The 12,172-nt window shown below is 36.7% G+C and overlaps 1 protein-coding gene across 1 annotated transcript in view; it reads left to right on the forward strand.

The window, feature by feature from the left end:
• Positions 1 to 12,172, forward strand: part of TTC27 (tetratricopeptide repeat domain 27) — a 126,738-nt gene that overhangs the window by 36,639 nt on the left and 77,927 nt on the right. Inside the window, exon 9 of the mRNA XM_055725910.1 lies at positions 10,015 to 10,081. Coding sequence (XP_055581885.1) covers positions 10,015 to 10,081 — 67 coding nt within the window. The remainder of the gene's footprint in view (positions 1 to 10,014; positions 10,082 to 12,172) is intronic.

Consider the following 12,172-nt stretch of genomic DNA (forward strand, 5'->3'; position numbering starts at 1 on the left):
CACCAGTCTTCAGTTGGTAAGGAAAGCATCAGGAAACCTAACTATTATATAGTAATACATTGGATAACAATCTATTAAACAGTTTACACAGTGAGCTGTAGAACCGTACTTGAAACAGCTGCATAAGTACTAAATAGCATTAGGAGTAAAGGATTTTTAACAGAGTTACCAAATATAACCTTTTGACTCAAATAAGAAAAAAAAAAAAAAAAAGAAAAAAACCACCAATATACATGTTGGCAATGAAACATCAAGGGAAACTTGGGTAGGTGAAACAAGAAAGCATTTAGGTACTTGAAACGTGAGATTCTAATCTTAGCTGTCTGTCTGTTCTCTACTCAAGGAAAAATCAGCACCTGCAAAGTGTGATTCATTGCACTTCAGACACTTATTTTACAATGGATTGAATCACTTCCTATATTTATCTATATTTTTTCATGGACTCTGAAAGATGCATAGATGGTTAGTTAGATTAAAGACCTAAATTTTACATGGTTAAAGTTAGGTAAGATGGATTGTGCTCACTAAGATTTCATATATATATATATATATATATATATATGATCACAGCCTTCTTTGTGCTTTACAGCAAGGTAAGATGGATTGTGCTCACTAAGATTTCATATATATATATATATATATATATATATGATCACAGCCTTCTTTGTGCTTTACAGCAAGGTCGTGCTGTATAGCTTGTATCAGAAGTACAAGGCAACAGCAGGTAAACAACTGTTTTCAATTGGTTTTATAAGAAAGAACATTCTCTCTTCCAGGTCATTGGAATGGAAAAGGTTATGTTAAACTGACTGTGGAAGGCCAGAGCTTACATACGTTGCCCTGTGAAAGTAAAAGCTACAACAGCAAATCTTGGACAGCATTAAAGTTGATGAAGGTTTTTCCGTTAAATACTTTTTGACACTCTGGCCCATCTTTACAAGCACATCATGTAAATGTAAATTATTACTGTTTTTTTGAAACAAACCAATTACAGGTGCCAGACAGTACAGTGATTTCACCATAGCCAGTTTATGGCTGTTTAAAATCATTGCTGCTGTGCACCACAATGTACAGCTGTGTGAGGAGATGCCACTGGGGAAATGAACTTCCTGTCATGCTCTTCAGAATGCTCACATAAAAAAACATTAGTCACTTGAAATACCTTTGTGAAACCTTGAAAATGCTTGTAGAGTGATCAATTTGTTGGGTTTGGCTCTTTTTCATTCATGAAATTAACACAGCTTGTAAAACTGCATAGAAATACAGCAAATACTAATTAAAATGCATATGTGGAAAGTCTGACCTATCTATTCATCATCTATCTCATGCTAGTTAACTGTAGTTGTAAGCAGTTACCTGAGGAACTTGAATTTGCATTGCCTGCACTTGCAGAGAGGTAACATGCCAGGAAATGTAAACAAACAAAACCTCAGCAGTTGTCTTCCTCCATCTAACTTTATACTCTGTCTTCAAGAGTGACTGTGAGAAGATATCCAAGAGTGAAAAATAACAGGGCAAGCATGTGTTGCCCCCGTCTCCCTAATACTTTCCCAGCTACTAAAAGGTGATTTCCTGAGCCTAATCAACGTTGTTTGCATGGCAGCCCTCGATGGATCCCTCAAATATTTGTCATCTTCCATTGAGCCCATGTACATTCCTTGCATCTTTTGGCAAAGGTGTCTGTCTACATATATTGCTCCTGCTGTTCAACAACAAAAAAAGAAAAAAAAAAAAAGCCAGGTAGTTTTGGTTGCCAATAGCTTCATTTAGTGACTTCATACTCTTAACGGTTTCGAAAACCTTTGCAATGTCCTTCATTTGATTAGTCCTAGCCTAATGAGACATTCCTTTTGTAGAAATTGTTACATGTTTGTAAGTCATAAAACCTACTTATTCATCTTCATAAAACAACAGTCGTTCTAGCTGTCTGTTTTGGAAATTTTTCCAATACTGAATTATTGCTTTTGAAATGAAAGGTCTAGAAGAGAACATAATATTTATGGGTGGACAAACAAAGGCTTTATGCCATATTTTATGTAGGGTTTATGTTATGAATTTGTATACTTTATGCAGTATGCCCTAGTATGTTATTCTCTATTACTTTTCTAATTAATTACTTTACATTTTTATTTGCCTTTTTAACAGCTGCCTAGTACTAAGCTAATGTTTTCATGCAGCTGCTAAAGAGTTGCTCCTGAATAGAAATGGTCAGATCAGAGCCTATCATTTTTTGTGACACTAGGACTGTGTTTCCTATTGTTCATTGCTTGGCACTTTTATCTTATTACCCTTTTGCTCTATTCTGTAAGGTCTTTCTGCAGCTCCTTATTGTCTATTCATATCTTTACTTCAAAGAATGTTGTATCATTTGCAAGTTTTCTTACCTCACTATACATTCTCTTGTTCCAGTTTATTTATTAATATAGCACACTGATCGCAGCACAAAACCTGTGCAGGATTACACCAGTGACCTTCTCCATAGGGATGGCTGACTATTTGTCTCATACTATTTCCTATCTTTAATCAGTTACTGACCTTTGCCAAGACATTCCCTCTTATCTCATGAATGCTCAATTTCTTTGAAAGTCCTTCTTGATGAGGGACTTCACCCAAAAAAATCTTCGAGATGCAAGTTGATTTCATCATCACACCAGTTAAACCTTCCAAAAGCCCCCAACAGGTTTGCAATGCAGGAATTTTTTGTACAGAAGCCTGGCTGACCACAAGTGTTGTACTTGTCAAGCTCTCTCTAGTTGTTCATTCATTATATCGTCTCTCCTTATTTACCTGCAACAGATGATACACTTCCAAGCCAGTGTTACAGTGATCCCCTGACACCAAGTTTAAAGGCTGGCATATTTTTTGTTGCTCTCTTATCATTAGGCTCTGAGGTAATTTGAAATGAAAATGTAGACGCTGCTTTTGGTGTCTCAGCTATTTCATCCCAAAACTAATTTGAAACTTTTTTTTTTTTAATACTGTTTGGTCCTGTTAACTTTCTAGCATCCAACATTTTAGCATGTAACATCTTTTGCAGCTTTTTAATTTGAGAAAGAATCTTCTAGCCTGTAATTCTCTCCCTTACCCAGAAAGGCTTTCTGGTGGGAATTTTACTATATTTTTCTACAATAAATGCTAATGCAATGATTTCATGTAGCTTCTTTGCAAAGGCTTTTATACCAGGGCTGTCATTTTGATCCTGTAGACTCAAAATTTTTGTTCCTGCTGTATTGGTAGAAGGTCTTAGCACTGATTTTGACTTTTGGTTAGTTGCTCCTTGAACACTTTTTGGACGCCATAATTATATTTTTAGAGATAGTTCATTATTATTATTTAATATTCCAGAGGTTTTGATCTTTTCTGTATTCTGCATTTTAATATAAGTTCAGCTATTTGAGAACACTTCTATTTTTTTAATATAAGTTCAGCTATTTGAGAACACTTCTATTTTTAATAGCTTTTAACAATGTTGTTTAACATTTGTCAACTTTCTAAATCAGTTCTTGAATCAGAACTACTTAGTCATAATCCAAAAAGGGATACTTTGGAATGTTTGCTATTAATTAACCTGTTACAAAGACTATAACTAATTAAGTCCCAAACTGTTTAACTTGTTAATTAAACTGGATACCTTATCCATTAGGCTGCCAATGTAGATCTGATTAATCAGATTAAAGAATTGTTGGTAAATTGTAAGTGATTGGCAATTAGCTTTTGCCGATAGAAAATACTTTTTTCTGCTGCAGAGTAGATATTAATCTAAGGTTCTGTTTTATCTGTCTATAAAGAATGTCTATTTCTCTTTGTTTTCTTTACCTCTTCTATTTCATTAAACTCCCTAAGACAGGATTCAAGAGTGGACAGTAAATACCTTGCAAAGCTGAATGATGCAGTGATTAGTGACTTCTCTTCATAGTCTTACGAAAACATGCCTGATCATAGATTCTGTGGCAGCAGATCCTAAATTCCATTGTGATTTGAACGCCTGAAATTTTCTGGGGTGAACTGCTTAACCTGTCCTTGAAATCAGAATAAATGCAGGGCATGGAAGTCAAATGTCTGTAAAGTACTCTGACAAGACCTAACACAGTCATTAAAACTGCTTAAAAGCAAGCTACAGTTCTACTCTAGATTCAGATTTCAAATACAGCTTCAAATTTTATTTGATTCAGTATGGAAAATCATTACAACAGTTTAATTTTTCTGCTATATTTCAAGGTTTGCATTCCTGTATTTACGTGTCAAAGCATTTTACATGGATGCAGGAGAAATGGAAATTAGGGACCTATTTTAACACTGCTTTGGTCTGGAAGAACTGCATCTATAAGCTTCAAAAAGCTGTGACAAAAATCTGTCTAGAATAAGGAAAGGACTAATCCTTTCTACTTGAATCAATATAGCTTCAGGATGCTGAAAGATAAGTTCCACTTGTGTAAAAATTTAACTGTCCCTTGGTTTGCCCATGCTTTTCAAAAGCTATGGCCATGTCACTTAACATTCTGGTTGCCTAGCTGCTGTGGTGTTCTTGTTACAGTATTTTAAAGTTTTGCTGTCTTTATTACTTTCTATTTTTCCCCTATGGATAGAAACTTGTTATTTTTCACCTGAAGTCACATTTGCATTAGTGACTAATGTTTAGTGACTTTAGTTGACTACCTCAAGCTAACTGTACGTATTTCTGCTAGCAGCTGACATTGGACAAGAAAAAAGTAACCGAAGCAGAGAAATTCTTTATTACTTTCTGTTTTTGTGAAAAATTTTCCCAAGGAAGGAAAAGATGGTGATATATATATCAGGATTGTTTACTAGCGGTGTTGTCTAAAACTTTCAAAAAAGCTCACCAACAACATCGTGTTTTTCCTGTGGGAAGGTGGGGTAAAATGCATTACATAATAATTGTTAAACTTTTCTTCAACTGGTCTCTTCACCAAGATTCAGAATCACACAAGTTAAATCAGGAAGGAGGAATTATAGTTAGCTTTCCATATTGACAGAGTCCAACTTTACTGAACATAACAAGAATAAAAGGTGATGTCAAGGCCTTTCCTTGGTTTTCAAAGGCATTTCTCATCAATAGTCGACCAAAAGCATAATTGGTATTTCTTTGCAGCCATATTCAGCTTGCTCAAGCTAATGGTATTACAAAACATCAGCATAAATTATGAAGCATGTGTGGAACCTCTGTCATGGGTGTCTTTAGAAACAGACTGCATAAACATTTACATAAACATGCAAACTGTAAGTTAGAGGTTTGTAGAGCAGGAAGAAGAGTTGGAGGAACTCTCAAGCTTTTCTTCCACTGTAGAAATTGTGTTTTGGCTACTCTGGTCATGTTCTTCCCTACAATAATGTGCAAAACTTCTTTAAAAAATTCTGGTCAGTAATGCCTTTCCTCTCTCACCTATCCACCCACCCAATTTGCTTTATTAGGTACTTGTGTTGTAACAGGATAAAGCTAGTTGGCTGATTAATCAGAAGATGATTACCAGGTGAAAAAAACCTTTTCATGAAACCTCGAACCTTAAAAGAACTGCAGTTATATAATTTCAGTTCAGGTTTAAGCAGCCTGCTAATGTTTATGTCAGTTCACACAGATGTTTGTACTTGCAAACAAATCTCTCAGTAGTTTTTTGAAAATACGTCCATTTTATTCTTTTGATTTATGTTGCTATGAATAATCATCAGCTCAAAACCTGGTATGCTTTCAGATTCTTAATTATGTAACTTATATAACAATTGTAGCTGTTACCATTTTAATGAGTAGCTCCCATATACCGTTTACTTTCTGTGATAGCTTTTTTGTTTTAAATACATTTAGAAAATTCACTGCATATTGACTTTTTTTAGTTTGGTGAGGTTTTATAGTTGTGTCATTGTTGTTGCTCCACCCTTCAGAAATTTTGGGGAAAGTTTGATAGGAAAGCATCAAGAAAAGCACTATTAAAGAGTAGATCTCTTTAAGTTACAAAAAGAGGGGAAAAGGGATCTTATCTCCTAATAGAAAGAGGAAATTGAATCTCAGAAGGGAGCGTAATTATGCTTTTACTCTGTCTCTCAGCCTACCTGTATTTGGCTGCAGTCCTCTGAGCAAACGGTGTTTGCGTTGGCAGAGTGGAATTTGCTTCAAACTCATCCTTTAATTTCCTGAATATTTCATCTGTACTCGTTCCTAGGCTGCTCTAGTTTGATGAATATTGGTGGTTCCCAAAGAATGGCCATTGTAGCAATGCTGAAGCAATGCTCTCTGGAGAGAACCTTCTCTTCCTGTGTTTCGTTTTCTCTGTTCCCTCATGTAATGGGAGTGGAATTTGGAAGAGACCTATGCCACCAGGAAGGAGGCTTGGTACTGCTACACATAATAATAATTATGTTTCTTTTTGTGGGCATGCAAAGATAAAAGGGATGAGAGTGCTTGAATGGCATCAGTTTTCCTTTTTCCTATCTTGAGCGCTTTGCTGCTTACTCTTGGAATTCTTTTATTATGTCTTCATAGTTTATCATGTCTTTTCTTTAGAGGAAAAAACAAAACACATCAGACATTCTGGCCTTTTCTCACAGCTGGCAGATAAGCAAGTGATGGGGGAGAGAACTTAAAAGTGAAAAGCAATATAACATTAAAAAGTTTCAAAATGTGTTCATGCTACACCTTGGTAGAATTTACCAAAAGGAAATCCATGTGTTTTGCCTTTTCTGTCTTGACCATTTTAGGCTGTAAACACTTGAAGGCAGAGGAAGGTTCTCTACTGAAAAGAAGATTCTTACTTCATTTGGGATAGTCATAGTAAATAAACTGCACATTACTGCATTTCTCAAACTTTTCTCTGTTCTGTCTCCTTTCTGCTCTCACAGCTTACATATAATCTCATTAAGTATACTCGGGTATGAAGACAATGTAAGCTTATTAGTCACATCTTCTAGTGGTTCCTCAGAGCCTGGACACAGCATAAATGTTACATCTGTTATTCTTCAGTAAGAAAAAGGAAACTCAATTTTTTTTGTCTGAGTTTATGGGGAAAAAACCTTACAAAAACAACAATTTTTTCTGTATTCTGCATGAGGTAGTTGGACTAGGATGGCAAGAAAGATTAGTGTCGTGATAACATGCACAATGTAGAGAGAAATTTTTCAGTACAATGTAAAACAAATCAGCTTATTTCTAGCTTTCAGTAATAAGTAGACTGTTCTTCCTTCTGTTAACAAAACATGAAGCTGAAAAATGTAAACTGCAAGTACCATTAAATGAAAATGTAATTGCTGAGGTTGAAGGGGATTTCTAGCCATCTAGTTCAACTTCCCTGCCTGAAACAGTCAAATGGAGCAGGTTGTTTACGGCCATGTTCAATTGGGCCTTGACTGTCTCCAAGGATGGATACACCACAACCTTTCTGGGTAACCCCTTTTGCTTTAGCATCCTCACATTAATGAAGATTTTGCTTACTTTTTTTAATGAAATTTGCTGGATTTCAGATTGTGCCTGTTGTTTCTTGTCCTTTCATTGGGCACCACTGCTATCAGATATTTATACACATTGATAAGATCCCCCTGAGCCTTCTCTTCTCCAGGTTAAACCATCCCAACTTTCTCACCCTCTCCTTGGATGTCGGATGCTTCGCTATCTTAATTTGTGGCCCTTTGCTGGGCTTGCTCCAATATGTAGACATCTCTTTTGATCTGAGGAGCCCACAGCTGGTGACAGTACTTCAGGACTGATTTCACCAGCACTGAGTAGAGGGGGAGGATCACCTCTCTCGACCTGCTGGCAGCGCTCTTCCTAATGCAGCCCAGGAGGCTTTGGGTGACATTGCTGCAAGGGTGCATTTCTGGCTTGTGTCCAACTTGGTTTTCAGCAGGACCTCAGGTCCTTTTCTGCCTCCAGTCTGTACTGGTGCATGGGCCTATTCATTCCCAATTGCAGGACTTTGCATTCTGTCCCATCATCAAGGTCATTAATGAAGATGTTAGATGTTATTTGATCCCTGGGATGCACCACTAGTCACTGGCCTCCAGCTGGGCTTCATGCTGCTTGTCATAATCCTTTGAGACTGGTGGTCCATCTAGTTTTCAGTCCACCATGCTGTACATTTACCTAGTCCACATTTCATCAGTTTGAGGATGTTATGCAAGGCTGTCAAGCACCTTTCCAAAGTCAAGGTAAAGTCCACCAATCTAGTCACCTCATCATGGAAAGCTATCTGGTTAGTCAAGCATTCTACCTAAATGCATGCAGACTGCTCTGTCACCTTCTTGTCCTTCATCTCGCAGATTGGTTAGTGTTGGAGGGAACTGCTGGAGATCATCTTGTCCAACCTTCTGCTCAAGTAAGGTCAGGACTTGATTTTGTGCTGTCAGCAAACTTGCTAGGGGTACACTCTGCCCCTTCACCCAGATTCTTAATAAAGATGTTGAACAGTATTGGACACTGTATTGAGCCCTGGGGTACACCACTAGTTACTGGCTTCCAACTCCACTTTGTACTGCTGATCACAACATTCTGGGCCTACCTGTTCAGCTGAATTTTCAGTCCACCTCACTGTCTGCTCATCAGCTTCTTTAAGAGGATCTTACAGGAGATACTGGGAGCCTTACTGAAGTCCAGGCAATCTCCCCTGCTCTCCCCAAATCTACCAAACCAGTTATGTCATGATGGAGGTTATCAGGTTGGTCAAGCATGACTTCCCCTTGGTGAGTCTGTACTGACACTCCCTCCATGTGTTAGGAAATGGGTACAAGGAGAATTTGCTTCATACTGTTTCCAAGGAATGATGTAAGGCTAACCTGGATCTTCCTTCTTGCTCTTGCTGAAGGTAGGAGTGACGTTTGCTTTCTGTCAGTCCTCAGGAACCTCTCTTGATCACCGTGGCCTTTCAGAGATAACGGAGTTTTCAACAGGCAGCCTCTGTTCTGTACCACCTTCTTGTGGCTAGTAATAAGGTTTTAATCAAAGTTTGACTGTTATTTCTGTAATGGCAATTGTATCATATGTACAAAGAAGAATTAACGAAATAGCAGGGAAAAAGTTAGTTTGAGTCGAAGTCTTGTCTCCGAAGTAAGATACCTAATGTAGGGAGCATAATTTCAATCTGTAACTATCATCACAATTAATATACTATCCTTGTAATTTTAACCTAAAATATGAAGCCTGCTAAAAAGTTCAAGGAATAGTGCAATAAATTTACACTTATTTATATAGCCATTATATAGGTTTGGTGGTGATGAAGCATATCTGTGGTATGATTTAGTATATATTTTCACTTGATTATTTTTTAATTATTTTTTTTTAATTTTCACGAGGAGCTTGAATTGTACCCTTGCTGCTCTTTCTGCCACTTGAAAGTACCTCTTGTAGTATGTTTGTAAACATTGATGGGCTGTTGTCCTGGCTTAGGACAGGAGAGCATCCACCCATGTGGAGGTGTAAGCCCAATTTCTTTATTATCTCTGTAAACATACCCAACTGTGAATAAAATAATTTTAATTCTCATTTCTCTGTGTTCTTCTGGTTTTCCCCCTTGGTGTACAAGGCAGTGGTAATGCCAGTTACTGAGAGATGGACCTCTCTGGTCTTGTTCCTTGAGTGACTGGAACGAGGGTGTGTGTTTGAGAAAACCCTTCAGCACTTTTCAAGCATTACTGGATTTTTGCTTCGCAGAATCTGTGTTCAATTAGTCACAGAACATTAACAAAAAACAGACCTCTGTAGAAACAGAGAATGGATTTAAAACTTTTTAGGATTTGTAAAACTTCTTCTATAAGCTTATGCTGAGTAAGATGTTTCAATTTAGAATGGTATTGGAAAGGTACTACCAAAATATCTTGGTCCCCTAAATGGTTCTTTTTTTCTGTGACTGCTCGTAGAGCTAGGCTGCCTTCTGCACATAGCATACTCACATTTGTCATTGTAACAGTTTTCTAGAATGTCCTTTAGATTTCTGCAGGTTTGAAAAATGTGTTCTGCATGTTGGTATTCTAAAGATTAAGTCAGCATTGTTATATCTTACTCCTTTTTCTTTACAGTATAGACTTCCAAAAGAACAATCCAATACACAAATTAACTGAAGAGGAACTTCTGGCTTTTACTTCAGTAAGTAATTTATCTGGACTTCTTAGTAAACATGTTTTCACTTAAGTTAAGCACCAAACAGTAACCTGCCAATCACATTAATCATGAAACTGTAAACTAAATTTCTTCTAGCACTCCGTCATCTCTTAACTTTTTTTCTTATTTCAAGAAATTAAACTAATGCTGAAGTTCAACCCAATTTAGAGCCATTGCCATCGTTCAGGATAAGCTTGAAATCTAAAAATTTAATTTCACCTGAAAACACACACAAAACACTTTTTTACGTGTCTGTTTCAATTTTCGTTAACTATGTATTATAGTGTAATATTAAACCATGCATTTTTACAGCAAACACTTCCTAGGGCACTAATGTTGAAAGTGCTGCTCTTTGAACAGTGTTAAAGTGGAGTTCAAAAGGATTTTCAGCTTTATTCTGTCAGATTTAGACAGTCTGTGTATCAGATGTTCTGCTTAGACATGCATCTTTCCAGTTCAATGGCTGATTTGCTGTAAAACAATTCTGTAGCTTCCAAAGAAGTCTGGAAAATTCTATATCAGTGCTTTTTCAATGTAACTTTTTTTACTCAACTCAAAATAGAATTCACTTCCCTCCTTGATGTTTTCTGCTTTTGTGGTTTTCAGCCGTAGTTGGGGGGTGGGGGGGGCAGCAGGCAGGCGTGGAGGAGGAAAGGCCAGTGATTATATTGCCTTTTTTGCTTACTCTCCACAATGTTGGACTTCAGCTTTGGTACAGTAAAGAGGGCTTGCTCTCCTACCCAAGCCTTTTGTAGTCTAAGACCTTTTTGCTATGGTAGCACCATCTGAAAAGGTAAATTCTTGTTAAGAGTATGCAGATCCATTTGATTTCAGTTGAGCTAGAATTTTATTACTGAAACCTGTAGTTACGTGAAAGGACTATGGACAGTAATCAAAGAATAACTATGGTAGTGTTCGGTTGGGGTTTTTTTGTGGTGGTAAAAGGGAGTTCAATCTGCAAAAAATGGAAATGTACAAAACATGAGACTGTCCACTCTCACCTCATGTTGTAGTAATTCAAGTACCCAATAAGGGTATTAAAGAATGGTGATCAATAAAAAGGAGGGGAAAAAAAACCTTACAGAAAGAATGAATATGTACAAAGTTAGGAAATGCACACATAGAAAAGGCTGTAGGAATGAAAAAAAATGGTGAACTGAGTACTGCAAGTTTTTCTTAAAAAAAGCTAAACTATTACAGTATAATCTTATTTAAAAAATAATGTTAATGCAAATGAATGACATTTCAACATGTGCGTATAATTTAATTTTTGAAAAACCCTGCCATTTTGATGTTAATATATTTTCAATTGAGGGTCTTCTGTGAAAACTCAGAATTTTGCTTCTGATATTTTATTTCCTGTCACACTCCCTGGACTTTTTTTCTATGCTTGCTGCTACATTCTTCCCACTACCTCTTATTGTTTGCATAATTCTTTGGTGGAAAAGCAGCTATTGTATACCTGAAGCCTGAAATAACTTATCCATATATTCTATCCTTTTATTATTAAATGGAGTGAAATTGTGATAACAGAACATCTCTAACAAGGTTGACCCTACTCCTGTATTTTCCTGTGTTTCCAGAGTAATGTAACTAGGGGTGGGGTTTAGCTGTTTTAACACTTGAGTTTTCAAACATTTAAATGTTCTTCGCGTTTCACAGCAGAGGAGTAAAAGTCAAGGTAGCACATATGCAAGGCAAGAAATATAATCAGATTTACTGTCATCTTTTATCTGACATTGCATGACAGATCATATGACCTGTTATCTGAGATATAAGAGATCTGTTAGGTGAATTCTTCATAATGGTATGAAAATTAAACTGCATTTTTCTGCCATCTAGTGGCTGATTCCTCAAAAATCACAGAGCAACTGATGAACTTGCCCCTTAAATATTTATTGTAGTGACTTGTGGGGAGCTTATATTTTCATCCATTTATTTATCTTTTTATAGAGCTGCTAATTCAGCTGCAGCTTGCTTCACCCTTGTAAGATGATCAGCCACTATCAGGATAGATCTCCAAAGAAACACAGCTGAAAGATATGTGTAGGTTTCCCTATCACTTTGTGCTCTGAG

The sequence above is a fragment of the Falco cherrug genome, chromosome 13 (assembly GCF_023634085.1).
Source record: "Falco cherrug isolate bFalChe1 chromosome 13, bFalChe1.pri, whole genome shotgun sequence".
NCBI lineage: Eukaryota > Metazoa > Chordata > Aves > Falconiformes > Falconidae > Falco > Falco cherrug.